Below are 27,455 nucleotides of genomic sequence, written 5' to 3'. Positions count from 1 at the left end.
TCACTTTTTATTTCTTGTCAATCCTTTTTTTTTCTTTTTTTTTTTTTTTTTTTTTTTAGGCAAATGACCACGATATAAAAGGAAACGGTTAACGTCTCAAATTATTTTTCGTCACAACTTTTAACACCTGCTATCAAATTGCTACGTCTTACGCTCCGTCGAGGGCGCCTGCGGTTCACCGGGAGACCAGCAGGGGGAAGCAGCCTCGACCCGAACCGCGTTTCCCGCCCTTACAACTTTCCCACGAAGAAGAAACGATTTGGCCGAAAAGAGGTGGAAAAAAAAAAAAAAAAAAGCAAGCAGAGGGACTACTCCTGTTTACAACAACATAATGGAGCCCAAATGGTCAAATACCGTGAGCAAGCGTGTTTTATTGACCGGATTTACGCTATGTGTTATATTAGGTAAGTGTTGAAGCCCGGCTCGGGTTCGATTTCAATTTGGAAATGTTTGAATTTTAGCTCATTATTTTAGGTGGGATTGTCAGGATAGCTTTGCTAGCGATGCGTTACCTCGCATCTCACGTAGAGGCAGACCCGTTGAAATACCTTTTGTTCTCCGCTGTACAGCGAGAAGGGGATATCTAACGCACCCGGAAACGCACACCTTGCAGACACATCGCACGAAACGTTACAGATTAGTCCTTTGGTTAAATTCGCTGAAAAGTGAATGGGGTTTGGTGCAGAATGGTGGCTACCGCCCCTAGTTGGGTCGTCCTGTGAAAGGTGACGGCGGGGCCAGCCTCGGGAGGAGGGAGGCGAAACCGGCGGATTGGCGTGAATGTTGGGCTGAAACCGGGGTCCCCGGGTGTGTTGCATGTACGCCGATGTGAAGAGTATGTTCTGCCGAAACGGAAAACGTTTCCACGTTTTTGCTGTCTCGCGTGCAGCGGGGGCTTTAAACAAAGCCACCGTCAAATCACCGATTTTCGGATCGGTGTTTGGTGAGGCGTGTGTCTTAACGGTAATTACGTGTCACCCGGTGGGGGTTAGTTAGTCCCTCGCTCAGCTAACGAGCAAACCGAGTGAACATCATTTAGAGTATTTTACGGGCACAATATGATCATAATAATAATAAATTATTATTATTATTATTATAGCGTCGACTAACGGTTATTCTATTTTTATTAACGCACAGCGCCAACGAAGCTGGAGCAGCTTAAAAAAACAAATATCTCATTTCCTCACTGTCTAACCTCTTCTTGACCCAGATAAAGAAGTTCTGCACTTATTAATACAAATAGCAGCTCTACCTCAGACCTGTGGTTGTGTTCAGTTTGGCCTTGAAAAGTCTGATTTACTTCAGTATTTTGGCAGAAAGAACATGAATTGACATTAATGCTGCTAACTGCACACAACTCTTTTTGTCTCATTCTTCACATGATAGAAGTTATGTTTTACCCTTAAATACACGTGAAGAGACATTAAAGAGTCTTCAGTTTGTGCAGACTGAGGAATAATCTGATAACTGAGGAAGGATTTTCATGAATTATTTGAGGCAGCGGTTGATAATTGTTTTTTTTTGTTTTTTTGTTTTTTTTAAATATTTGATTCTGGACTGCTTCAAGCAAAACAACAAAAAAAGAGGCTTTATCTGAAAATGTAATCTTGCAAACAGCAGCAGCACTTCTCTAAAAGTTCAAGACACTCGTATCAGTTATTTAAAATGTAGTAATTGATATGAGTGTCTTGAACTTTAAGAGAAGTCAGAGCTCTGCTGGTGATCTGCTTTGACACTGATGTCATCTGACAGGTCGCAGAAACGAATGACTAAAACACTTGTTTCTGTTTATGTATATATATACTTGTCACATGGCTTTCACGTTGCAGGGCTGGAGTTATTATCGTTATGTTTTAGAGTTTAATATGATTTTTGAGTGTCATTTTTCGTACTTGTGGAGCAGAATTTGGCAGTTTGAGTTTAGCTCCTGCTTTTTTTGTGTGTATCTGATAAGCCATTAAACGCAGTGATATGTTCCTTTAAACTGGACTTCTCGATTATATTTCAGCATCTCGCCGGTTAGTTTTAACGCAGGTCTGTTTTCTCCACCTGAAGTTTCTCGTAAATAACACCAAAACCTTATTTTTTTTTAAATTTTTTATTCCCCTCACCGATTTAAACAGTCACAAAACCCATGTCGGCGATCGACATACACACTGAGCCCTACATGATCGTTGAGAACGGCACCACGGGAATCCTCCGATGCACCTTCAAGTCCAGCGACGTGGTCAGTAGCTCCACCTCGGTGACCTGGAGCTTTCAGTCCAGTCAGCCCGACAATCCGTTCTCCAAATCTCCGTACGTGGTAAGTCCTCGCCCGCTCGTTTTCCTGGAAGATCTCCCGCTGCTTCGGGATGTTTTCCTGTGATTGTTTTATCTTTTCCTGACACGTGAACAAAGGCTTCAGCTGCTTTTCGGATGTACAGACCCGTTGTTGTGGTTTCAGTGTACAGTTCAATTTTCTATTTTAGTTATTAAGCATCCGGTACAGATCGTGTGTGTTTGTTCTGACTCTTCCTTTTGTCACTATATCGTAGTATATTTGTTTACATCTGATTTTTGTGTTTACTTTCATGTGTTTATCTTGTGACTCTGTCTTGCGTGAGCATAATAATACATATCTCGTGGTGTGTTTTTGTATTATTGTGACGGCACAGAGCTCGTTGTAGACTCTGGGTCCAGCTAACGCTGTCACAATCATGATTTAGTGGATGATTAATTGTCATAAAAACAATTGCAATTAACCAGTAATTGCGTTTGTTTCCTGTTCGTTTGATAGCGCTTAAGTATCAGCTTAACATGTTTAATAATAAACTAAAGAAGAAGAGCCTTTTACGGGGGGGGGGGGGGGTCAGTCCCGGCGTGCTCCACCATCGACCACCTCTATTGATCCCCAGCCACTTACATGCGTCGATGGTGTTGTTGCCGGCCGAGTGACGGATGTAGAGACGCGTTTAACTGTCACCAAAGTCGTTTATACTCTTCTGAGCACCTAAACAAGCAAACAAACAAACAAAAAGTAAACAGAAGGGCAGTTTCTCTTCAAGATTGTTGTTCAACCAAGGTTTCAAATCGAAAGTTCATCCCCGAATGCTCCACTACGTCTACGATACCTACTCGTCTTTGTTTACCGACCGGTCGGGCTGGGTGGGGACCCGGCACGCCCGCTGCGATCTCCTGCAAATATAATGACACAGCCAGAGGGTCTTTAATTTGCCGAGCGGTCGTGCCGGAACAGATCCACGCAGTCAAACGCACGTCGTGTTCGGCTACGAGCCGGGGTAATTCTTCAAAACGTGATTTACTCCTCCTGACGTTTCAAACCGGTCGAGTGTGTACGTCTTAAAAAAACAAAACACCAGCTCGGTGTTTACACAGAAAACTCGAAGCTCTTCCAGAGAGATGAGGGACGGAGGCTGTGGAGCAGTGATGTGAGGGAGGAGTCAAACCTTTTCTCTGTGATCAATAGAAATGTCAAAATGGCCAAAAAGTGTTGCACTTGGTATCGATACCGGTGAGATTCCTTCGACTCTCGGAGCCCAAATCCACCAAATAAATATTTCTCTTCCCGCGTCCACATCTGGACGTCTGTTTTTCAGCTGCTTAGAGAAGTTCGAGGCCTTTCCTCTTTTCATTCTGGTTTTTATAACTCGTCTCAGATCATTCGACTCGTACTCTAAAATCTCTCTGTACACGAGTGTGTTTGTTCATTTCAACGCGTCGAAGCTACAGCTGCACTCGCCGCACCCATCATTCATCGTAAAGCAAACAAGGACAGTTTAGACTTTATTTTTCACCATATTGCTTCAGCTGAAGCCTTTTTTTTTTTTTTTTTTTTCCTCCTATTTGATTCTACATAATATAGTATTTGTTAGCCGTGAATTCATTTGTTTATGTATACGCAGTTAAATCTTTTTGTGTGTGTGTGTAGATTTACTACTTCTCCAACGGGAAAGGATTCCCGGGACCCGACGAGTTCAAAGACAGGCTGCAGTTCATCGGAGACATCAACAAGAGGGACGTCTCCATACAGCTGAGTCCGACTCAGTTCAGCGACAACGGCACTTTCTTCTGCGACGTGAAGAACCCGCCCGACGTGAAGGGGACGCAGTCTCGAACGGAGCTCAGGGTCGTTCTGAAAGGTGAGTTTCTGTTCATTTGATTTGTTTGCGTCTTCCTCGTTCCAGCGTTCACAGTTTGGTGGAATACCATCAGATGTAACCGAGTGGACGGGGGCCATTTTAGGACACGGTGGGCGGGTTGCACCATGTAGGCGATGCAGGTTTATTTATACCGCACCTTTAACACACTGCAGCCACTCAGGAGGATTCACAAATGAGACAATACAGGAATTATTAAAAGATAAAGATATGATTTTAAAACCGTGCATCTGGAAAAGAAGAATATAAGTAATTTAAATTAAAAGATGGTGGTTTATTTTAAAATTATTCTGCACCGCGCTTTAAATCCACGTGTAAACCAAATGGGATTACCTCAATAGTTTCTTCAAATCTCAGTTTAGTCATCTTCAAACCGCACACACGCACACAGACACGCACACGCACACACACACACACACACACACACACACACACACACACACACACACACACACACACACACACACACACACTCACACACACGCACGCACGCGTCCACCCAAAAAAACAAAATATGAAAGATCACAGCCTGAAAAGCGGATTTCAGGTAACAGGTCAATAATATTTTAGTTTTTTTAAATTCTTTAATAATAAAACGAGTCTACCAATATGTAGGAACATACGGATCGTTTGTTCCGACCCGTACATACGACCCACAGGAGCGCTTTCCTTAAATAACGTCTCTGATTTAGGCATGAAAAACGCTTAGTTAGCATTATGGGTTGAGTTAAAGCTACTACTCCCTGAAAGTTACGCCGCCTTCGTCCTCATTCAATTAAAAAATATGCAAATTCACATCTTATTTTTTTTTAACCAGGATTATCACCAAATGTGTAAAAAAAAAAAAAATCTAAAAATGTTAAAAGCTAGAGGAGATAATGAAGAAACAACACTTAAAATAGCCTAAAAAAAACAAAACATCAGATCTGGTAAAACTCAATTAGTTATCTCTGATGCTCTAAACCAGGGTTGTCAAACTCATTTTAGTTAAGGGGCCACATACTGCCCACTTTGATCTCAAGTGGGCCAGACCAGTAAAATCATAGCATAATAACGCATACATAACGACAATATTTCTCTTTGTTTAAATCATTGGTGAAGGTTTTTGGATGATAAACCCTTTTTTAAGGTCTTTCTACAATAAACTAGAAACATAAAGAGCAAAAACTCAGACATCAGCCCATTTACGCTGTTTTTGAAGCAATTACTGGATCGATTAAAAAAAAAAAAAAAAAAAAAATAACAAAACGTTTTATACTCATAAACCTCCATTTTCTCATAGAAATGCAATTTATGTCTTTCTGTAATTTTCACACTTAGCAAAGTCATCCGGCGGGCCGAGCTGGACCCCCTGGCGGGCCAGATCCAGCCCGGGCCTTATGTTTGACACCCCTGCTCTAAACAATAAATTTAAAGGACTGCAATCGAGTTCAGGCCCCCCCAAAAAAATCAAATAAACGGGCTTTTTCAGGACGTACTGATTTACTTTTATCAGTGAGGACATTTGATTTGCTGATGACTGACCGGACTGTGTAAAACCACAACCTGTAGTTGTGGATTTATTTGAATAAATTAATGATAATGATGTTGTAGCGTGCATGCTTTGAAGTATCCTTCTCAAAATGCCAGAACCACACGTCCTCCCCAGTTATCTCATTTGACCCTGGATGTACCTCAACCCCCCCACGTCTTACGTGGACCTTTTGTTATTTACCTCCATAAAAACCCAAAACCTTCTGCCACAAATGACAATATCCACACATCCACCCTTTTAGGTGAATAAAACTTCCTGCCAGCCGAAAACTACAGGACATCCCTTCTAATCCCCTTTTGGGTCACAACCGCTCCAATACACCGACTCCACAGTTGATACTCTCCAAACGCCCGATGACCTCCGGTATTGACCATCTCCAAGATCCACGTCTCCCTCATGAGGTCATAGGTCACCAAAAAACTCAGTATCACTATTGGTATTTTCGGCGTATTGCAGTATTTGGGCTCGGCGTACCAGTTCATCATTAAAGATCTAAATTCACCCATTCAATCATTTCTCCGTTAGCTGAGTCTAAAGTTCCCTCTTTCACTTCACCGTCAGTAAGCAGAAGAAGTTTGTACGTTCTCATTCATATAAACATATCTACCATTTAATAATTTACTGTGTGAAGTTATGCAACAAACTCCTTTTAATTAGACCCAACTGTGTCATGGTGGCAACTTTCAGAGTACATCAAAGGATTTGAGAAGTCGCGATTTAGATTATGATAGACTGATTTTGAATTAATCATTTGTCCAATATTGGACCGGTGCCTCCCTTCTAATAAATAACGAGAGCAAGATCTAATCCTCACAAATTAAATTGACATCACATCAATGCTGAAATACTCTCAGAGAAATTTAGCCTGCGTTACTGATCTGTTCCAACACGGCAACCAAAACCGGTGCGTTCTTGTTATCTTGTTAATTGTGTTGTCGGTTACGTGAAGCCGGTATGTGCATGCGATGGCTTGTTATCTTTTCGACTCGCATGTGGTTACATGTCCTCCCCAGGTGGGAGTTTGTTCTGCATCTGGCCTTTGTATGTCGTCAAATGTGCATTTTCAGCTCTCACCCACACGCACACGCACACGCACACGCACACACACACACACACACACACACACACACACACACACACACACACACACACACACACACAAAACAAAACAAAAAAAAGAGCCGTCTCGGTATTTCTCCGAGACGAGCTGCCGCTCTGTATCAGTGGCACTCCCCGCTCTGGATTTCACTTCCAGGAATCGGAGGTTTTATTTGGCATGTTTTTATTTATAGTCAAATAACTTTGATTTATTAATGATGTTGAGACTGACTGAGTGATGTAATGTTTTTTTTTTTTAATGACAATAACAGACAAACTGAACACTTAAAAAAAAAGAAGAAAAAAAAAAGGGCCCAACATTGAGTTTTAAAATGATCTTTTTACATGACAATAGTTTAATTTATTCACATCTTTCTCCTGTATTTGTGCGCAAAAGCAGTGAAACAATATTTCCCACAGTTTTCAGATGTGCTATAGAATTATTTTAAGTAATTTGCTCTTCAGATTTTGATGTTCTTGTATTTTGGGGGTTTCTGGAATTTCCTTTTACTTCGGTGTCTTTCAAAAAACAACAACAACAACAAAAAAGTCAAAAAATGAATGCACTTATTATCGTTGGAAAAATATGGACCCTGACCGTTTGCCTCCGTTTTGTTTGTCCAGAGTCTCTTCCTCGTAACAACACTGCCCTCATAGTCGGAGCGGTTCTCGGCGCTTTAGTTGTGCTCGTCCTCATCGCTGTAGCCGCCTGCGTCGTCATGAGGATGCTTCACAGCCGCCACGATTACGAGGGGTAAGTGGGCCGTCTTCGTCACTGCTAACAGAAACACAACTGATGCTACACAACGCCTGGTTTCAAGGTCGTTAGGAATGTCATTTAAATGCACCGGTCACGGGATAATAAATAAGTCTTAAAACACGCAGGGTCACACCTGACATCGTACTTTCATACGTTTCCTGGTCAATCAGGTGGAATACACATTAAATAAATACACTTTTTTTTTTTTGTGGTATTAAAAAGATTTATTATATTAACCCCCCCACACAAAAACAAAGGGTTGGTGTTTCCTAAATACTTACATCTATGTTTATACTGCCAGTTTTATCATCAGCTGTATTCTTATATTTACCTTTTAAAATGGCAGAAATTTCTTTAGACAAAATTTCTGACCTCGCCAACCAGATAATGTTGAATGAAAAATTCATCGTTCCCATTTATAGCTAAAAGTCAGAAAAGGTAATTTCCAGCTCTATATGTGACTTATTATTTTAATGGATACTAAAAAATATCAGACACTAATAAGGAATAAGAAGTCACGGACACCATACAAGAGGTGACAATGCAAAATTGAAGCCGCACACCTCTTAACCAATCAGAATTGGTTATTTCTGGTGGGGTTTTTTTGATTGTTTTTTTTTAAGTTTTTGATCTCGAAGGCAATCGACTCAACACATTTTACAGTTTACTGCTCATATTCGGCTCCCTGCATTATTATTATTATTATTATTATTAAAATGGGTTTAGATGTTGCTGAGATTGAAGGTAAGTTTACCAGATTCGTGTGATGGAGCAGCTTCCCTCCATCTTTTTACTCCTTCACACTTTCTAACTCTCCACAAACTGTTCTTATAACTGTGTGAATACAGATGTTTATATTCATCTTTTAACACGGTCTTGTTTCCATCACTTTACGATGGACCATAAAGTGTTTTTGGTTTTTTTCTAACCCTTCTCTGCATGGGAGCCGGGTTCACTCTCTCTCTCTCTCTGGAAACACATCGTGTGTTTTGGGTCGTTTGGATGATCTGACGTTGTTACTAATTATTAACACGTTTGATTGAGGCAAAACTTTTTCTTTTTGTTTTGAGGTAGTTTGATCACGGCTACCTCGCATGAACTCACTCGGGACGGGAGGCGGGGTGGGGTGGGGGTGGGGGGGTGGAGCCAACGAAACATCTCGAACCACAAAACACGAGAGATGTCGTAGATACTCTTAATTGGGTGAACAGCTGCTGCTTGGCTGCTGAGTGGGCGGAGCCTGTGGGCCGACGGACCGGAGATCTTCGGGGTTGCTGTTTGCACTGGTGCCGGTCACCTTTCCTCCGTTATGGTGTGTTAACACGTCTAATTTCACTGCAACACTTTCTACTAATATCGCTCGAGAGCTTGTTTTCCGCTAATTGACAAACCGTCACTGCGTTTGTGTCGAAGTAGACAAATAACTGCATGTGTACTCTTGTTTTTGAGCATGTAAATTAATAATACTCATAAACGCTGTATTTGTCTGTCTTTTTTTTTTTTTTTTTTTTTTCCAATAACATCCACAACTAAACTTCCCAATCTTTTTTCCACTCATTTGTGATGAACTATGTGTAGTCGACACTTTTGTTACGCGTTCGAGTCCCGTTGAACCGACGCCTCGTTATTCAACGCTTAGCGTCCATGTTGAGTCTCTCAGGTAAACTGCCTCACTCACCTGTACATACTGTAATACAGCGTCTTCACTGGAGATGCACTGATGACCTGACGGATTATTCGGTTTTACCAGGACGGAATCGGTGAACTGATCCAAGTACAAATCAGACAAAAATATTTTCTCTGTTAATAATTTAGTTGTTTGGTCAATAAAACATCCCAAAAAAGAAAAAGAGATATAAATGTTATTTTGGTTTCCCAGAGTCCACAGTTTTAGCTTACTGTTATAAGTGTCCATTTTTTTAAATTTTTGCTTGAAAATTTAACTAAAATAATAAATTATCTGTTAAGAATTCATTTTCTGTAAATTTACGAATTGATTAATTAACAGCTCAAACATTTGTGAAAATGCTAGTTTCTCGTGAATGTTGGATTTTCTGTTGAATTGACTAATCATTTAATTAACATGTGTTTTACACTAACAGTTATAAAACTGCCCTCAATTACAAGTCTGATTAATTAGAGGAATAATAGTCCCAAAAAAACAAAAAAAGGACGGGATACTCTGATTTTAAAGAACGTAGATTTACGAACCTGCACTTTATTGGGTATATTTTTTTGAAGCTTGGGCCATCAGCTCTAATAAAGCAAAACAATCACATGACTGCTTGGTGAAATCACAAATGATAAAGTACTTTGACGCTGCCTGAGCTCCAGTCCGAGTCCCATCAGTGCACCTCTAGTCTGCTCCTGAGCTGCAGTGTTTCATGTGCTCATCTCTCATTGTTTTTTTTTATTTTTGTCTTGTGTCCCATTACATGTGTTTGTCTCACTTTGACCGTGCACCAATGGTTGCTCCACACCAATGGCAAATCGTAACCCCTAAACTAGATGCACGTCCTTGGAGAGCGAGAGCTCTCAGGCCGCGCAGCCGCGAAAGAAGGTGGAGTCCAGCCTGGAGGGCTCCAGGTGTACCAGTCCCTCGGGTCCACTACAGGTAGGAGCTGGGGGACAAAGACACCCACTGGCCGCCACCGTCTCTCTGGGGTGTTTTATGTGGCCATGTTTGTTTATTAAAAAAAAAAAAAAAACACCTGAAAATACCTGTTTTAACTCCACCTGCAGAATTTCAGTTAAAAAAAAAATCTTAAATTAAGTTTGGACATTTTGCGATGATCAAAACCAGCATTTCAATCTTTAGTTAGAAGATCGATTCCCTGTTAAGTTGAAAAGTTACAGTCAGTTAGCGCATTAGCACAAAGGCTAGAAACGGATAACCTGCTGTTTTATAAGTAGTCGGCTTCTATTTGACTTCATCCATCTGGAAAATTGGAAGTTAAATTAAATTGGCTCCATTTTTGATTTAGAAATTAAAGTTTGTGGCCAAAACAAGAACCCATGAAAAAATAAAATAAAAATAATGCCGTCTTGTTGTAAGCTATCAGAGTAAAAAAATAAAACCCAACGTGTCTCCTGTTTACGGAGCAACATTTAAATGTCAAAGTATATTAAGATTAAAAAATGTTGTGTTGCCAAAGTGAGACTTTAGTTGTATGAATATATTTAATCTCGCTTCACCAAACTCTTCACATTATTTAATCAGTTTGTCTTAAACAGTGAAAACTACCAATTAGAATTCCCTCAAACACTCAAAATATCACATTTAGTGTCATTTACGAGAAAAGAAAAGCACCAAATCTTCACGTTTGATACGTATTTTCTAATAAGTGCTTTATGTAAAATCTACCTCACTGTTAATACACAAATATGAATTTAACAAGAGTTTCTCATTTATTTTCTGTTTTAAATACTAATTGTCTGAGCTCATCTTTTATTTTTTATTTTTTTTTTACATATTCACCTGTGAGTGCATGTTTTTCTTATTTACACCTCACTAATTCAGCGAAACTATTAAAAAAAATGAACAAATACTCAGACGTTTTACTGAAAATCTACCAAACAAACGTTGAAGCGCTGTCGCCTGCAGAGATGAAGGTTTCTGTTAATCCTGTGGTTTATCTTTGTCTGACTGAGCTTCTCTCTCCCCGCTCTTTTGCGTTGTTTTTTTGTCGTTGTGTCTCAGGGCCCGGTGATATACGCCCAGTTGGATCACTCAGGCAGCAAAAACTCGTTCCATAAGATGGAGCCAGTGGTTTACGCCGACATCCGTAAAAACTGAAGAGGAACCAGGGACCAAAGCAAGAAAAAAGTAAAACAAAACACGGTTAAAAAAAAAAAAAAAAGTACCAGACCTCTCTGTCAGCTGCTTCTGGGGAAGGGTGGAAATATTTCAACAGGGACACAATTGGTGTAGTTTCTCTCTCTTCTATTTTTTTTTATTTTTTAAATATTTTGTCCTCTGAAAGCATTAAGCTGTTATATGATAAAGTAATGTCTCCAATGTGCTTTGTTGTAAAGAAGAAAAAAAAAACCTCTCTAGATGACACTACATCTCTTTATCTGTTATCTCATCAGCCTTTGAACTCCAACACGGTGATCAAATTAAAAATAAGAACGCCTCCACAGGAAACCTTCCACAAGTAAATGATATTTTATTTGAACTCCTCGTAGCTTCGTGCCCATCAAAGCAAAATAAAAAGATTCTGCAGGCTGTTGCACCAACTCGAGTTTCACCGTCTCCACCGAAGCTGCTTTTCAAAACATCGCCGCAGCTGTTTTATCCAAATAAAAAGGAAAAAGTGAAGTCGCGAGCGAGCTAAATATTTCAATAAAACAATGCATTGTATGACATGTGAAGCAGCTTTGTTACGCTGCACGACTGACTTCGCCTCACCGCGGCCGTACGAGCAGCTGGTTCGATCATAAAAATGGAAGAAAAATGTTCCCGTCTGTCACAAACATTACAAAATGAGAACGGTGCCCTCGTCCGGTCCAACAAATAGCGACTACACGGTCTGCAACGTCTTTCTAACGTCTCCACCTCAACGACAGCTCGCCAGGAATGACAGACGAAGATTATGATGTGCAGTTTTTTTCGTCCAGACGAGATGTTGACCAAAAAACAAAAAGGGAAAAGCAGCGTTACTTTGTGCAGCTCTACTCTGAACGGGAGCAAAAAAAGAATAAAAACAACAGAATATGGACCGAATATCTGGGAATACAGAAAGAAGTGTGACTTTGCAGTGTCAGAAAATCGCATATAAAACGTCTTGAATACAAGTAAAAACAGTTTGTAATGATTATTGATGTTCTGTATATAATTTTTTTTATTTTTATTGCCATTGAATTGCAACAATTTGATCAGATTTGATTTATATCCAACCTTCATCCTCTAGCACTATAAAAAATATACACTAAAAAATATACACTATAAAAAACTATAAAATGATATGAAATATCGACGCAATCGCCTGCAGAAGCTCCGCCCCCCTCTTGCTCGCCCCTCCGCCTGGCACTTCTATAATGATTTTGTTTTGTAGAGGCGTATAAAATGTAGAGTTCGCTGATTTTTATTTGTTATTATTTGGATTTTTTTTTTTATTACATCGCCTTCAGTAAACTTTGCATGCAGTCGTGGCGACATCGACGAACTAAAGTTCGGTACTCCACAGCTAGTTTTTCAGCAGAAGAAGCCGTCTGACGTTGTATTACTGTGAATGCTTCAGTTCTCTGTGAAAGTTCTGGCATGTTGTTGTGGTACCTTTTTCAAAGGCAGCGGGGGGGTGGCGGTGGGATTTTCACGACAGTGGAACATACGGTATCTTCCAGTTGTTGTTTTTTTTAAATTTAAAAATTTTGGACGCTCTTGAGAAAAGTCAATCGAAGCACTTGATGCAACCAAGGTTTGTGTTCTCCTTCACAGCCTGAGAGGCCTTTCTGTTCTCCGGCTTGACTCCAATCTGAGAGTCATCACTTCACTTCTGTTCTGGTTTTTGAAATATGCATGTTAAAACTGAAATGTTCTATTGAGGTAAAATATCTCCTTTTATTAAAAAAAAAAAACACAGGAGATGTCATTTGTTGAACAAAATAGACTCTAAATACACTGTTTGCATGTAATTTACTAACATGATTATTATGAAAATACCCATCCTTTTTTTTTTTTTTTTTTTTTAATCTATGTATTATGTAAAGCTTTGTTTTTTTATTTTCTTCCAAACTAGTGGGCCAAATATCTGATATCAGCAGGTTTATTTTGTTTTGTTCAGATGCTTTTAAGCTTTAAATCCATTCCAAAATGATTTCCTTTTTGTCTTAAAGCATTTAAAAGCCAAATTTATGTTTATAATTTCTGTCTGTCGACGGTTCGTTCGCCTATCGGAGTGAGAATATTTGTGTTGGGACCCGTCTACATGCTTTTCAGCTTCAGCTTGTGATTCACGAATGCAGTAAATTTCCACGCTGACCAGTGTTTGTACATATTTCTTGCTCATCATGTAAGATAATAGTGCTGTTTACTGTAACTCATTCCAGTGTGGTGTGGTGTGGTGTGGATGTCTTTCCAGAGAAGGACGCTCGTTTTTTTTTTTTTTTTTTGCTGTAGAGGTCTCGAGAGTTGGCGGCATGCTTTTACGTTTTTCACTTTTCTTGTCTTAATTATTTGCCGCCGGGCCGTACGGGGGCAGTGCCTGCAGGAAGTGTGTCCGAGTCCGTCACGTTAAAACGTCCTGAATTAAGCCGGTTAAAAACTCGTATTAATGTGACGTTTATTGAGCTTCAAGCCCGCGTTGGTTTCGATCAGACCGCCGCTGTGTATGTAGTGAAAAGGTGCTTTTATTTTAGAAATATATGGACAATTACTACAGATTTCTTTTTTTTCTTTCTGGTCAAAAAGCATAAATCCTTCCGCAACGTGAAGGATCTGCTTCTGTGCAGTTTTAAAGTTGAGTCTGGATCCTTTAGAGAATTTTTTTTCTAGAGGAGTTTTGCAAGTAAATGAACGGAAAAGGCAACATAAGATTTAATTCCCTTTTTATAATGAGAGAAAGCTTATTTAAAAAATAAATAGGTGAAGTCTCCCTTTAAAAGTCAAAGACGTAGAATATTAAGCTGGACGAGTTTATTGTAAACCTCTGACCAAAGCAGGTTTGATTGTATTTACGTGAATGTCACCGATAATGTAGATTTGTATTATATGGACCGAACGAGCCTTAAAGTGTGTAAAAAAATAAAAAATAACTGTAATTAAACCAGCACAGGAAAAAGTAAATATAACACACATCACAAATATTTAGCATTAAAATGCATATTCAGTAGATGATAAATGGAAAATAAAGAGACCAAATGCTGCCTCCAGGCAACGTCAGCAGAATGTGAAAACGATTAATTTCATTATTTATTCATCTGTTGATTATTCTCTTGATTAATCGATGAGCTGTTTGGTTTTTAAAATGCCAGATGTCGTCCCAATTTTTTTGTTTTGGTTGCGACCAACAGTCCACAAATAAAACATATTCAGTTTATTATCACTGAGGATGAAAACAAATACTAGAAAATATAAAGATTTTAAAATCAGATCATTTTTACATTGTTCGCTTAAAAAAAAAAGTTCAAAATATTTTTTGCTCATCGATTAATCGCCTTGACACTAATGTGCTTCCCTCTAGTGGACGTGTGTGTGTATTACAAGCTTTTCCAGGTTGTGTAATTGGAGTTGAAAAAAACAAAAACAGGAATCTTAATTCAGTCCACTTTGAGGTGGCTGTGACTTCGCACACTGCCGGCACTGTTTAATCTTCCATCCGCACCGTTCCGGTCTCCTCTGTTGGTTTCTGTTGTTTATAATGTTTACCTGTTTGCAGCATGCCTTGACCAAAACAAACAAACAAACAAAAAAAAACAACCATGTTATGATACAGAGAAACCGTAAACTGCTGGTCGCTTCGCTCCTGATCGTGACTCGTCGCAGTGTTTTTCGTGCTGTTGTAGAAATTGTGATGTAAACTATAAATTATGAAAGACTTTCCAATTCGACCGAGCTGGGTCGCAGGGTCGCAACGTCGGCTCACGGCGAGTCTTAAAAGTGCGTGCGTAGTGTTTTTTCGATGGTAAATAGTTGTGTGTTATTTGAGAGTTGTTTGGTATGTTATGTTGTAAAATCTGCACTAAGTCTTGCATATCAAAGACAACAAAATGCCCTGTGATTATTTTTGTCTTTTTTTTTTGTTTGTTTTGTTTTGTTTGTTCTCATTCATCTCTGAATGACTTTGGCCTCCGTTTAACGTCTTTAAAACTGGAATGTTGTACATTTAGTGCCTTTTACATTTCATCAGCTAACTTGAACATCTGCTCGAAATAGAAAAGATAAGATTCATTTATTTTCCTTTTATTGTTTGTATTTTTTTATACACATAATATCGCCTCTGTATCCACTGTTCAAATTTTATATAAAACCTATTCCTGGCCAATTACCCACGTGTTTGATCTGATTATTTACTTTGTATTTAATGCGATTTTTTTGTTTTTTCCTTCCTTTTGAAGATGCAGACTAAATCATCATCATTGGTCGGTAAAGTATTTGGCTAATTTGCTTTATTACAAACAATGCAACTCATGAAAGTGCCGGTAAGAATTTGATGTTAATATTTTGAGCCATAAGTGCATTTTTCCTTTTCTTCGTCTTGACAGAAAAACTACGGAAGTAAAAATACAGATACTACAAATGCAAAAACAATACTCCCTTTAAACTCTACTGCAAATTAGAAACAGCAAAATATCAAAGTGAAAGTTTAAAAATGTATGTTTTCTGCATGTATTTTTGATTTTGATCATTAACAACAACAAAAAAGAAAATAATGACCATTTAAGACATAAATTCAAACATTTATGGAAATAAAAATATAAATATTACTATCAGAATGCAGTTAATGTACCAAAAATCCTTATGCAGTACTGTGTATATATAGATATATATTATATAGTTGGATTATAGTGACGCGTTCATGTGTAAAAATCAAGTAACGTTTAAGTAAAGCTTTTAAAATAAATGTACTGTAGAAATAGTCCATCTTTAGAAATGAGAATAAAATGGAAAAACTGAAGTACAGAACATTTGTTTTTTTTATTCTGTCACTGCGTCTAAACATTTTTCACTCCATTAACTTTATGCTTTTCCTCTCTCCCGTAGTTTTGTGCTTTTTTTGTGTGTTTTCTGCAGGTATATCCGGAGCTGCGTGTTTGTGGCCCCACCAGCTGACCAGGTGACTGATTTGATTTGATTTGATTTATTTTGCACAAATTAAAAACGCGCACAAGAAGATTTATTTACAAAATAATAAAAATAAAAAACAAAGAAATGCTGCCCTGTCATAGTGTGACCAGCAGGGGGCGGAGTCCACCTTAGTGAGCTGCACATCCTTTACACAATGAATGACTGATTGATGTCCTGGAATAACATCCTGCTGATCTTCCAGGGGAAAAAAACCGGTCACCCCCCCCCCCCCCTCCGAAAAGATGCTCCACACACCCATTGTCATCATCATCATCATCATCATCGTCATCATCATCATATCATCATTATTATTATTATTATCGGCATCACCATCAGTGATGGATGGTGACGTGGAAAGAGAAACGAAAACTCTGGGAATCCCGGTGACAACCCCCCGAGGAAGGAAAGCATCATGTGGCGTGTGTGTGTGATAAAAGATGGTGAAGAGTGAACAGATGGTGAATATGAAACCAAACGTGTTACAACACGCTGCAAGACAACAGACCAGGTTAGTCTTCTTATTTTTCTTCTTCTTCTTCTTCCCTCTTCTTCTTCTTCTTCTTCTTTTTTTTTTTTTGTTTTTTTTTACTTGATGTAGGTTCATTTTCTGTTGTTTGTGAGTGTCGCACCTGTTTTACTTCTGCACGTCAGTAACAGAGTACATTAATACTCAAATACTTCCTAAATTTCAGAAGTAAATGTTTCACTTTTTAATCCTGATTTTACACCCCAAAAAAAAAAAATCAACCTGAACAAGCACTTTGTTGTAGATTAAATGTTCCTCTTTGAAAGCAGCATAAGACATCCCTCACTCAAGACCCACCTGCTTGTCTTTTTTTTCTGGAGCTTCCAGGCGTATCAATCCGTCTTCTTCATTGGAGACGCAAGTGTTTGTAGATTTTTTTTTAATTTTATGGCATTCACTTTTTTGTCGTTTATGGTAAAACATTAAACGTCAAAGTTCCTCCTCGACCTCGGAAGGTAACGTCAACAACTCAAAGTCGACTTACTTTTACCAGAGCTTTCAACCTGATGACTCTGTCTTCATCAGTGGAGATGGTTTTTCTTTCTTCTTCTTTTTTTTTTTTTTTAAACCATCCAAAGCTTTTAAATAAAATATTTAAGAAACACAATACTACAGTAAAAGTAAGACCAAGACAGATATTGCATGTACCAACTGTAATCTCTAAATCATCAATGATGCGTACAAATAGAAATAAAAATTTAGCAACAACAATAGTCACAAATAAAAATCCAGATTACAGATTGAACAGAATTAGTCATAAAGAAGAAATACTTTCGAGGTTGTCTCTAATCGCACCCATCGATGATATATTTTATTATATGTGTCTGGGCTTGTTGTCCTGATGCAAGATGAATTTGGGACCAATGAGACGCCTCCCTGATGGTGTTAGATGAGATGTCGTTCATAAAAACGTCCCGTGGAGACGGGACAGTAAACGCTGTCCGAACCTGTGAAAACGCTTTATGAGTTTAGAAAAGAAAAAAAAAAAGTCCCTTAAAACTTGTTGGATTATCTGAAAAATACAGAATCATGAAGCTGAAAACCTCTTAACTCCTTTCAATTTTGGTGCTTTTGAGACGCATGGTTTCTACAGGACAATAATTTTACTTTGATGTGAAGAAACAGGCCGCAGACGCAATACCTTCAAAATAAAAGCTCACTTTCTCTGTTTTAACTGAATAAAACAACGACTTTTATTTCCGTCAGGCACTGAGCACATATTTATTTTAAATAAAATTGCTAAGTCATCGAGTGTCCCACAAACATGGTTCAGATATTGACAGATTCTAAACAATCTCCTCTACGTGATTATGAAAAGATATTTCTACTATTATATAGTGAGATACATGTAAAAACAGAACAATGTCATAACACTTGACTTTTGTTTTCCCTTGATATATAAAGACTAATATAAAAAAAAATCTCAAAGTATTACCAAATGAAATGATGGAAGATTTGGATAGCCTAGACTGTCCTCAAAAAAACAAGCTATGGCATGAACGGTTGGCTCCTGTAATGATCAAGATGTGAACTTAAAAGGGAAGATAGTGAAATCACCCTGGAAAGAACCGAGGGTTCATCGGGCCAGAAGTTTAACGCGTTGCTCAAGAGCACTCAGACGGAGGAGAAGGGTTTCCTCCCATCCAGCCGAGATGTGCAGACAGTCGTTCCAAAGTGATGGTCTGTATATGCACGCTGGTCTTACTCACGATAATTACAGCCGTGTTTGTTTACAGTGCGGCGAACCAGAGAAACGGCCACATGACAAATCCCACTTTCTCCCACAGCGGTGAAAGAAAAAAAAAAAAAATGTGTGATCTTTTTCTTTCTTTTTTCAAACACACCAACTCGCCTCTTTTTTTTTTTCTTATGTTTTCAATCTGAATCCATCGATAACTGCTGCTGACGTTTGTTTTTCTTCTCCGTGTGCCGGGTGGAGATTTGAAGCATTGAAAACTGGTCTCATACCCATGAAAGGTTGCTTTTTTTTTAAAGGAATTCAGAGAGAGCTGGAGTCAGATTACATTAAAATACCCCAAATTCCAAATGGACTTTGGTATGCGGGAACATCCAAAAGGTTTCTTAAGGAAATCATCCAACTTTAGGATTAATAGATGGGAGTAGAAAGAGGGGGAGAGGGGGGGGGCTGTGTCTCCTTGAAGTGGAGCGTAAAAACTGGACTTCCCAACCCCCCTTATATGGCGCTTCCCTGAGAGCAGTGGGAGGGACGGGGGGGTGGGGGGGGGATGCAGGATATTCTCACAGGATGTGATGGCTGGACAGCAGCCGGGGGAGCCGAGCGATGCGGAGGGGAAGGAGTCAGCTGAGAGGAGCCTTTTCTCGCTATCGATCTGCGAGTGGGTGTGTGAGGATGTGAAATGAACACGGTCAGGAGGCGCCGCGAGGATTAGTCATCAGCAGAGAGCGAGGTAAAACCATCAGATTCATCAGAAGTCTTGAAGTTGTTGTTGGAGTTCGTTCACTTCGGTGTGAGTTGTCGTAGTGAAGGAAGTACTCGGATCCTTTTAATAAAACAATGTAAAAAAAAAAATAGTCTTAAGTAGGTAAAAGTACACACGTCTAACCTTGCAGGGAATTAATTCAGGTCATACTGCTGTTTGTTGACATTGTAATGTTAGTGAAAGATCTAAATACTTTTTCCACAAACTTTTTGCAAACATATTTTTTGTATTACCAGCCCTGAAAAGTACAAAAATAAATAAAAATGTAACGTCAGAGGACAGGATATGTGCAGTTTAAGAGGCTGGAAAAGTTTGCATTGATGTCATGTAAACAGGATGTTCAACTACAAACTGAAAAAAATAGGACTTTGTTAAGCAGAATCTTTGAAGAACAAATCAGAAAATCAGTCTGGAGGCTGTGATACCGCCAAAATAAAAGCCTCCTGCTTTACATCAACACACTACAATCATCCACTGAAGTACCAGAAAAAAAAGTACTTTTTTTTATTGTACTTTATATACAGTTAGGTAGTTTGGTTCAGTGCTTCACAGCCTGAGGTCGAGCCCCTTCAAAGGGTCACAAGTTAAATCTGATTGGTCGTGAGCTCAGTGATAAAGAAGGAAAAACTGATGCACAAATCTGTATTAATTTTTGGGACTTTGATTCTGAAACATTGGATGAATTTGACCTTTTTTGGGCCTCGAACATGGTTTTATTAGAAAATATTTATCTGAAACTGTAGCTGCCAAATCAATTTTTCTCCCCTCTGAAACGTGCTGGAGACGAAGTGGAAAGTGGAAAAACTCCGGTTGTTTGAGATGTAGAGGAAGAGTGTTGACGTTTCTGTCTGCAGATTAAAGACCTTGATGTTTTATCAGACTGTAAATGTTTAAACTTGATCAAATTTGACTGTCGGCAGGCTTAAAAAAAAAAAAAAAAAGAAGCCATGCAGCCTTTGATTTGAATCTCCTTGCAAATCGACGCGAGAGTCGGACGTTCGTGTGCTTTTCCTGAACTCAGACATTCGCTCACAAACATCACATGACGGCGGCTGTGATTCTTTAATTGAATTTGCTGTTTTGCACAGAATCATCATGTCTGTGAATGTCGGGTGGAGATTTTACACAAACTAAACTAAACTTTCTACCATTTTTGTATTCATTTTTTTTTTCCAACCCTAAATTACTTTAATAGTCTCACTCATCACTCCCACGTCGTCGGCCGTGATGCAAGCGTACATGTTGTTGAGTTTGAGTTCACGGGTAACCTATCAGGAAATTATTTCAATGCAGAAATTGTAAAAGGATGAGTCACAAAACCGTCTGTCTCAAAACAATAACTGACAGTTTTCAGAGATACTGAGAAACCTTTCATTTGTTCAGTCATGCCTCTTTGGCACCAGCCAGCTAAAAACAGCATATAAAGCACCAGAAAAAAAAAAAAGTCCCCTTTCTTTATTTTCAATCTCAAAATGTCAGCGTCATAGGTCAGCGTGTCACACAGTGGGTCGGGCCCGCAGCTTCCCTCTTCCTTCCCTCCGCTGCTCATATCACCTCCAGAAATGCTTCCTGCATTCGTGTGTGTGTGTGTGTCTGACCTGTGTGTGTGTGTGTGTGTGTGTGTGTGCGCTCTGGATCTCTGCAGCACCATGGTCACCTTCCAGCTGTTCTTCCTGCTGTTTGTCAGCTGCACGGCGGTGGCATCCGCACGTCCGCCCCGACACCTCCCTCCCTGCCAAGTCGTAAGTAAAGCCAGAGACCCTTAAATCAGTTTTGGGGCTCGTTCTTTTCACATTTACATTTAGATAAATCCCAAATATGCGTGGAATTTGTATCATCTGTTGTCAGTTTGTTTTTATTTCTTTAAAATGAAGGCTCCTGATCCTTCAGGTGCTCCAGGCATTTTTCAGACCAGCTACAGGCAGAGAGTTTATTTACAAGATTGTGACCCGAGCAGAACTGATGTATTAGTTTAAACTCTAACTGCAGACCTTGATATCTGACCGGTGGTGTGTAAAGTACCTCATCTGAGTAAAAGTACAGATATGTTACCAGGAGATAAAGAAAAAAGAAGTCTCCTGTTTTAAAAATGACTTGACTAAAAGTCTTAAAGTGTCTGAAAGTTATTCTACTTAACGTATCAAAAGTAATTTTTTGATATTAAAAGGTACCCAAGTATTGAAAGTAAAGTCAAAATTTGGAGAAATATGAAGTTTATTCTTTTAAAACAACAGTGTAAAACTTGTTGAAGCGGAGTTTGTGTGGCTAGAAGTGAAAATTAGGATTAATGTCGAGTCTATCATCTGCATGTCAAATTGCTTTTGATTTTATTTTGTAGTAATGAAGAGTAAAAGTATATTACATTTTTTAAGTTCTATTTAAGAGTTGTAGTGGGGTACAAATGAAATTTGACAATTTGAATATTATCAATAACTGTTTCACATCACTGCTGATATTTGGATGTTGAAATGTTATATCTGGCCTCACTGGAGGACGAATAGTTTTTGTGCCACACGGCAGTTAGATGTGTGATGTCTTAGTTTTCAACTTGTTGTGCAAAAGTTATAGTTTAAATTACACAAAAAACTTGCGTCACTTCCTGCGTAACTGAGGATTTCATTTTTACAAGTTAAAAAGGAACAGAAAACAAGTAGAAAAGCTCTACAGGTTGAGTCACGACAGAAGTGTGACTGAAGACTTTTGCAGACTGAGTGACGCAGCATTTTCAGATAGATCGAATCAAATTAAACACACGAAGGAGGAATTAAAGACGAAAGCATCGGATTTGGTTTCAAATCATCTTTTCTAAAAATAGCTCGATACTGAAACTTAAAGCGCGTCACCTTTCTTTAATGTGGTTCAAAAGTTTCACCTGCACGGATGCCAGAGTAAAAGCCTCATTCAAAAATCTTTCAAAAAGAATCATTACACAATCCATATTGTATAAATTCTGCTGATATGAGTAAATACAAGGATAGGTTTGTAGTTTTTCAAGCCTATTATAAAAGGGTATGATCGGAGATGTGATATTTTTATATTATCATATCTGCCACAAAAACCCACAAACAGTTTCGACACGTCTGACCACTTACATTTTTCTCAACTTTACACTTATATATTTTTCTTCTTCTTAAAAAAAAAAAAAAAAAAAAAAGCTCTGTCATTTCCTGAGGCAGCTGATCGCCGTAGTTTTTTTTTTTTTAACAAATGTTTTTTCAAACTAGAGATATCACTGATTTAAAAAAAAAAAAAAAAATCAATGATACTCTCTTGGGAATGTGCCTGATACGTTCCTAGTGTATTATCCGAAATGTTTTGCCCTCCGGTAGTTCACCAATAAATCACAGGGTTTGTTTACAGCACAGCTTGTAAGCAACAACGAATGCCCCTCTCACGATACCGCAAATATGCCAAGAAGCTAAATGCACTCCGGCTCGGAGAGAAAGCAGAAAGGGAGACGGTTTTATGGGCTGCTTTTGGACACTCGCGGCCAGATGGCTTCAATTATAAACTACACTTACTAACTTAAATATTCAAATCTACTGCAGGAAAAGGAAGAGAACATGACTAAGCTGCTGGTAATAAAGGTGTTGGGGTGTTTTTCTCCTTTTGTTGAGGCGCTTTTTGACAAAAAAAAACCCAAAAACGAAACGTCTTTTCTGTTAACTTTTTGAGGTAATTTAAAGTGAAACAATCATAGTTCATCTTTTTTTTTTTTTTATTATTGGATCAACTCCCTGTCGTAAAAACCTCAGAGGACTGTCCTGCTGCCAAGAACATGCCGTAGATACCTTGACTCATAAATCGACCCTCCACGTTCCGCTTCAAACATCGGGCCTGCGTTGTGTCACGGTCCGGCGGTTTGGCCGTACGCCGACGTAATCAGACCTTTGTGTTTTGTCTTTGCTCGCAGGTCCAGCTGGATGTGTTTTGCAGCAATCTGAGCCTCAGAGGCGCGCCGGTCAACCTTCCCGACGGCGTCCAAACGCTGGACCTTTCACGGAACCAGGTGCAGAACCTCACCCAGGAAACCCTCGGGTACCACACGGGCTTACGGCACCTCAACCTGCACTCCAACAAGATCCACTTCGTCCAGCCGGGTCTCTTCGAAGACATGACCGATCTCCGAGTCCTGGATCTGTCCAGGAATCACCTGAACGTTTTCGGGCTCTCCAAGATAAGCGTCGGAACTCTCACGGCCGTGGAGTCGCTAGATCTTTCGAACAACGGGCTGTACACCGACATGTCGGACTACTTCCTGGCGGATTCTCCGTCGCTGGCGAACCTTTCTCTGAACGGCAACAGCATCACCAAAATAGCGCAGAACACCTTCAGCGGATCCTTGTCCTTGAGGACAATCAGCCTCCACAACAACGTCATCATGGAGATTGAAGACGGAGCCTTCGACTCCTTAGATCATCTAACGGAACTCGATTTGTCCAAGAACTCCATCACGTGCATCACGGACTTCAATCTCTTCAATTTACGAGTGCTCAATCTCAGCAAGAACAGCATGGAGCTCTTCCACAGCGCTCAGTCCGCCAACTTAAACTATAAACTGCTCTCTCTCGATCTGAGCGAAAACAAAATGCATTACTTTCCTCTTCTGCCGCTGAACAACGTGCTGGAACATCTGGACGTTTCACGAAACCGGCTTCAGAGCATCAACGTCACGGGAAGAACGGAAAAAAAGGCGAACTTGATTTTCAATCACCTGAGATACCTGGACATGAGCTACAACCAACTCAAGAGCATACCGGAGTGTTTCTTTTACTGCATGCGTTCCCTCGAGGTCCTGAACGTGAGTAACAACTGCATCGGCTCGTTTTCCGTCTCCCACCAGGAGGTTCTCAAGAGAGTGAAGATCATCAACCTCGGCCATAACGCGCTGCAGAGTCTGACGTTCGGAGAAAACACCCTGCAGTCGCTGGAGAAGCTCTTCTTGCAGGGAAACGACCTCACGACCCTGGACCACCAAATCCTTCGAAGACTCCCAGGTATCAAACATTTGGAGCTCCAGCAGAACGATCTGGAAATCTGCGTGTCGGAGCCAAACCGGGACGAGCCGACGCACCAGAACAACCAGGATTGTGTTTCCTTCACTTCTGTTCCAAACTTGCGCTTCCTGAACCTCTCCGACAACAATCTCAGGAGTCTCCCTGCGAACGCATTCGCCAACACGCCTCTGAGGTTACTGGACTTGTCCCTGAACCCGGGCTTGGACATGGACAAGGACTCCCTCTCCGGTCTGGAGCGTTCCCTGGTCCACCTCCTCCTGAAGGAGAACAACATTTCCAGTCTGAACACAGACCTGTCGTCGCTGAGGAGCCTCAAACACGTGGACCTGTCCACCAACCAGCTGACCGCTATACCCACGTGGGACAAGGAGTCGTCCATCGAGTCCCTGAACCTGCAGAACAACAACCTGGTCACCCTGGAGCACAGCACCATGCTGACGCTGGAGCGCTCGCTGAAAACCCTCTACATGGGCTCCAACCCTCTGAGCTGCTGCAGCAACGTCGGCTTCCTCCACATGGTGCAGCACTCGGCGGTCGTCGTCCCCGACATCGAGACCGTGACCTGCGTTCACGAGGAATATTCGGAGCCGGTCAACATCGAGAAGGTGACCGAGGAAATGTGCCACGGAGCGAACGGGCCCAACTACACCATCGTTATCGTCGTGGCCTTCTTGGTCGCGGTGATCGTGTCGGGGCTGCTGGTTAGATACTGCCGCTCGAGGAAGCGAAAGAACAGCAGAAGCTTCAGCGCGTAAATGTGACGGAACGTCACACGTGAAGGAATTTCTTGTTTCCGTACGCGGGACGGTTGAAGGTTTTAATCAGAGACTCGATCTGAAGAATGTGAACGTAGCGTCCGTGGTGCCACCCGAAGACTTCTGAAGGGACGGACTGAAGCTTTATTTCGGGTTTTCCACGACAAAAATCAACCACTGACGGGCAGAGACACCTGTCAGTCAAGCAAAACGTTTGCCTTCACATCTCCGACATGAAGAAATGTTCCCGGAGATGAAGTGAAACTCAAACCAGAACTTTTTGCGGAAAGGAGTTTTAAAAGTCAGTTTATTGCAGCATCCTGGTGGTCATTTAAGGAACTGCAGCTTTAGTCTCTCTTCAGACAGAAACTCGAGGCGGATTTAAAAAGTGTGTAATTACATACAAAGAACAACTGAAAGAAACCGATAGGTGTGATTTGAAGTTGCCGGGAATTTCATAAATTGAGGCAAAGCGAGTTCGCGCTCGTTAAAAGGACGGCGAACAGATGGAGGTGAAGATACATCAGCCGCGAGCTAGTTTACAGCTAACGTCTGTAAAGCCGGTACGCACGTTAAAGTCGTAAAAAAACCCGAATCTGTGTAGTTTGCTTGAACACTTTTCAGGCTTAAAGCAGCAGCGTTTCGCGTTTTTCTGGTTTTTTTGTTTTTTTTTGCACCAAACCGTGTTCAGTTTATTGAATGTAAAATGAAGAATCAACACTAAAACACGTCCCCGGTGGACGGCAGCATCAACTGACCAGACTGAAAAGCGGCAATAAAATATTACTTCGTAAGTGCTTTGGAAAATACGCTCCTTCGATTTCTATATCGGCGAGTTTTGAAATAATTGATCCCACTCTCTCGTCCGTATGCTAACTGTGAAATTACGACAAGCATCTAATTAGTTAATCTTAACATAAAGGAACCAGCAACTTAGCAACCAGCAACTTAGCAACCAGCAACTTATAGCTTCAGGTGAGCAGGTTTACATTCGGACAAAGCTGCTAGCTGTAGCCTTATGCTAAGCTACGCTAATCATACATTATCACGCAGACATTTCGACCCTGTTTTTTGCATTTATATTTTCTTAAATGTTGTTGTTCTCCTTTAAGGCTTGGATGAGGTTGTTGTTTTTTTTTTTTTAAGTGGCAGATGATAAATCAATGAGACAACAGATGATAAAACAGACCGAAGGAGTGTTAACGCCGAAACCCTAACCCTAACCCGTGTACGAGTGGAATTTCCCTTTAAGCTCAAAATAAACAAGACAACACTACAAAAAAGGTCATAAAACAGAAACGCTCTTTATTCCTCAAGTCGGATGAGATGAAGATTCAAGCTGTGCCTTCGACCTTTACGTAGTTTTGCACTTTAAACTTTCTCTTTTTGTGTGATTGTATCTTTGTTTTTGTTTTTTTGTGACTGACAACACTAAGAACTGAATGATATTTAATATTTAGTATAACAAAAACCATAAGTTGGATATTTTATACAGTGTGCTTTTCATTTTGATCCCAGCCTATAGCGGTGCTCTCTCTGTTAAATATGACCAGTTTAAATATTTTCGATGAAGTTGATGAAAGCACTGGCAGGAATAACTGTGATACTCTGATATAGGAATACAACATTAGCCGACTGTACGCTTAAAGTTAAACCCGGCGCTGTATCGTAGTGTGCTACTGTAGGATATACCGGTGCTAGTCCGAAAACAAAATTAGTATTTCATCCTGTCATGTAATTTCACAAACAATAAGTTGTTTTGTACCAAATGAAGGCAATTTTTCTAAATAGTGTGCGTGTAATTTGTTGTATTAATACGCTGTATTCAGTTTTACACGTTATACCGGGGGAAAAAATGATATTTCACGCTGAATATATTTATAATGTTTGTGCAGGTTTGACTAGTTTTCCTTTGGTAAGACACATTTGACCGATTGCGGTGCTCTCACGGTTTGACAAAGATTAATACACTTTCTGTTGCTACAGCGAGCAGCCAGTTAGCTTTGCTAAGAGCAAAGACTTGAATCACGAGGAAATGGTTTTACAAAGGTCAAAATAAAAGAAATGTAACTTGTATGTTTGGGAGTTTTAGAAATGTTGGTGAATAGATTTGGTTACCTTTGGCTAGCCGTTTCCCCCTGTTTCTAGTCTTTATGCTAAGCTAAGCTAAAAGCCTGACATGAGACTGGTGTCGATCTTCTGAGCAACAAAGTGAACAACATTATTTCACAAAATGTTAAACTATTCCTTTAAAGCACACAAGCTGCGAAGGATTTAAGTAGATTTATGAGGACACGGTGCTTAATGATATTAAACTGAATGTAATTTTCGAACGCTTGTCTCTTGAATTTTAT

At 39.9% G+C, this 27,455-nt stretch overlaps 2 protein-coding genes across 4 annotated transcripts; both read left to right on the top strand.

Moving 5' to 3' along the window:
• The first annotated feature begins 263 nt into the window (after positions 1-263).
• Positions 264-12,237, top strand: mpzl1l (myelin protein zero-like 1 like). The gene is made up of 6 exons (XM_069723969.1): positions 264-404; positions 2,124-2,305; positions 3,932-4,142; positions 7,417-7,546; positions 10,061-10,166; positions 11,253-12,237. The coding sequence occupies exons 1-6, from the start codon at positions 332-334 to the stop codon at positions 11,346-11,348; spliced, it is 798 nt and encodes a 265-aa protein (XP_069580070.1). The 5' UTR covers positions 264-331; the 3' UTR covers positions 11,349-12,237.
• Positions 12,238-14,718: 2,481 nt separating this feature from the next.
• On the top strand, positions 14,719-26,235 carry lrrc32 (leucine rich repeat containing 32). 3 transcript variants are annotated; one of them, XM_069723963.1, is made up of 4 exons: positions 16,243-16,329; positions 16,543-16,848; positions 20,974-21,070; positions 23,242-26,235. In XM_069723963.1, the coding sequence occupies exons 2-4, from the start codon at positions 16,778-16,780 to the stop codon at positions 25,099-25,101; spliced, it is 2,028 nt and encodes a 675-aa protein (XP_069580064.1). In that variant the 5' UTR covers positions 16,243-16,329; positions 16,543-16,777; the 3' UTR covers positions 25,102-26,235. The 3 variants fall into 3 exon arrangements, with proteins under 3 accessions (XP_069580063.1, XP_069580064.1, XP_069580065.1); XM_069723962.1 differs by lacking the exon at positions 16,543-16,848 and having other exon boundaries at positions 14,719-16,329; XM_069723964.1 differs by lacking the exons at positions 16,243-16,329; positions 16,543-16,848 and adding an exon at positions 19,147-19,295.
• The last annotated feature ends 1,220 nt before the right edge of the window (positions 26,236-27,455 follow it).

The sequence above is a fragment of the Brachyistius frenatus genome, unplaced genomic scaffold (genome assembly GCF_029030835.1).
Source record: "Brachyistius frenatus isolate BFR_SWC_R1_liver_20210118 unplaced genomic scaffold, ASM2903083v1 Contig_354, whole genome shotgun sequence".
NCBI lineage: Eukaryota > Metazoa > Chordata > Actinopteri > Embiotocidae > Brachyistius > Brachyistius frenatus.
Note: the sequence above shows the minus strand (reverse complement) of the source record. Positions and strands in the feature narration are given on the sequence as shown.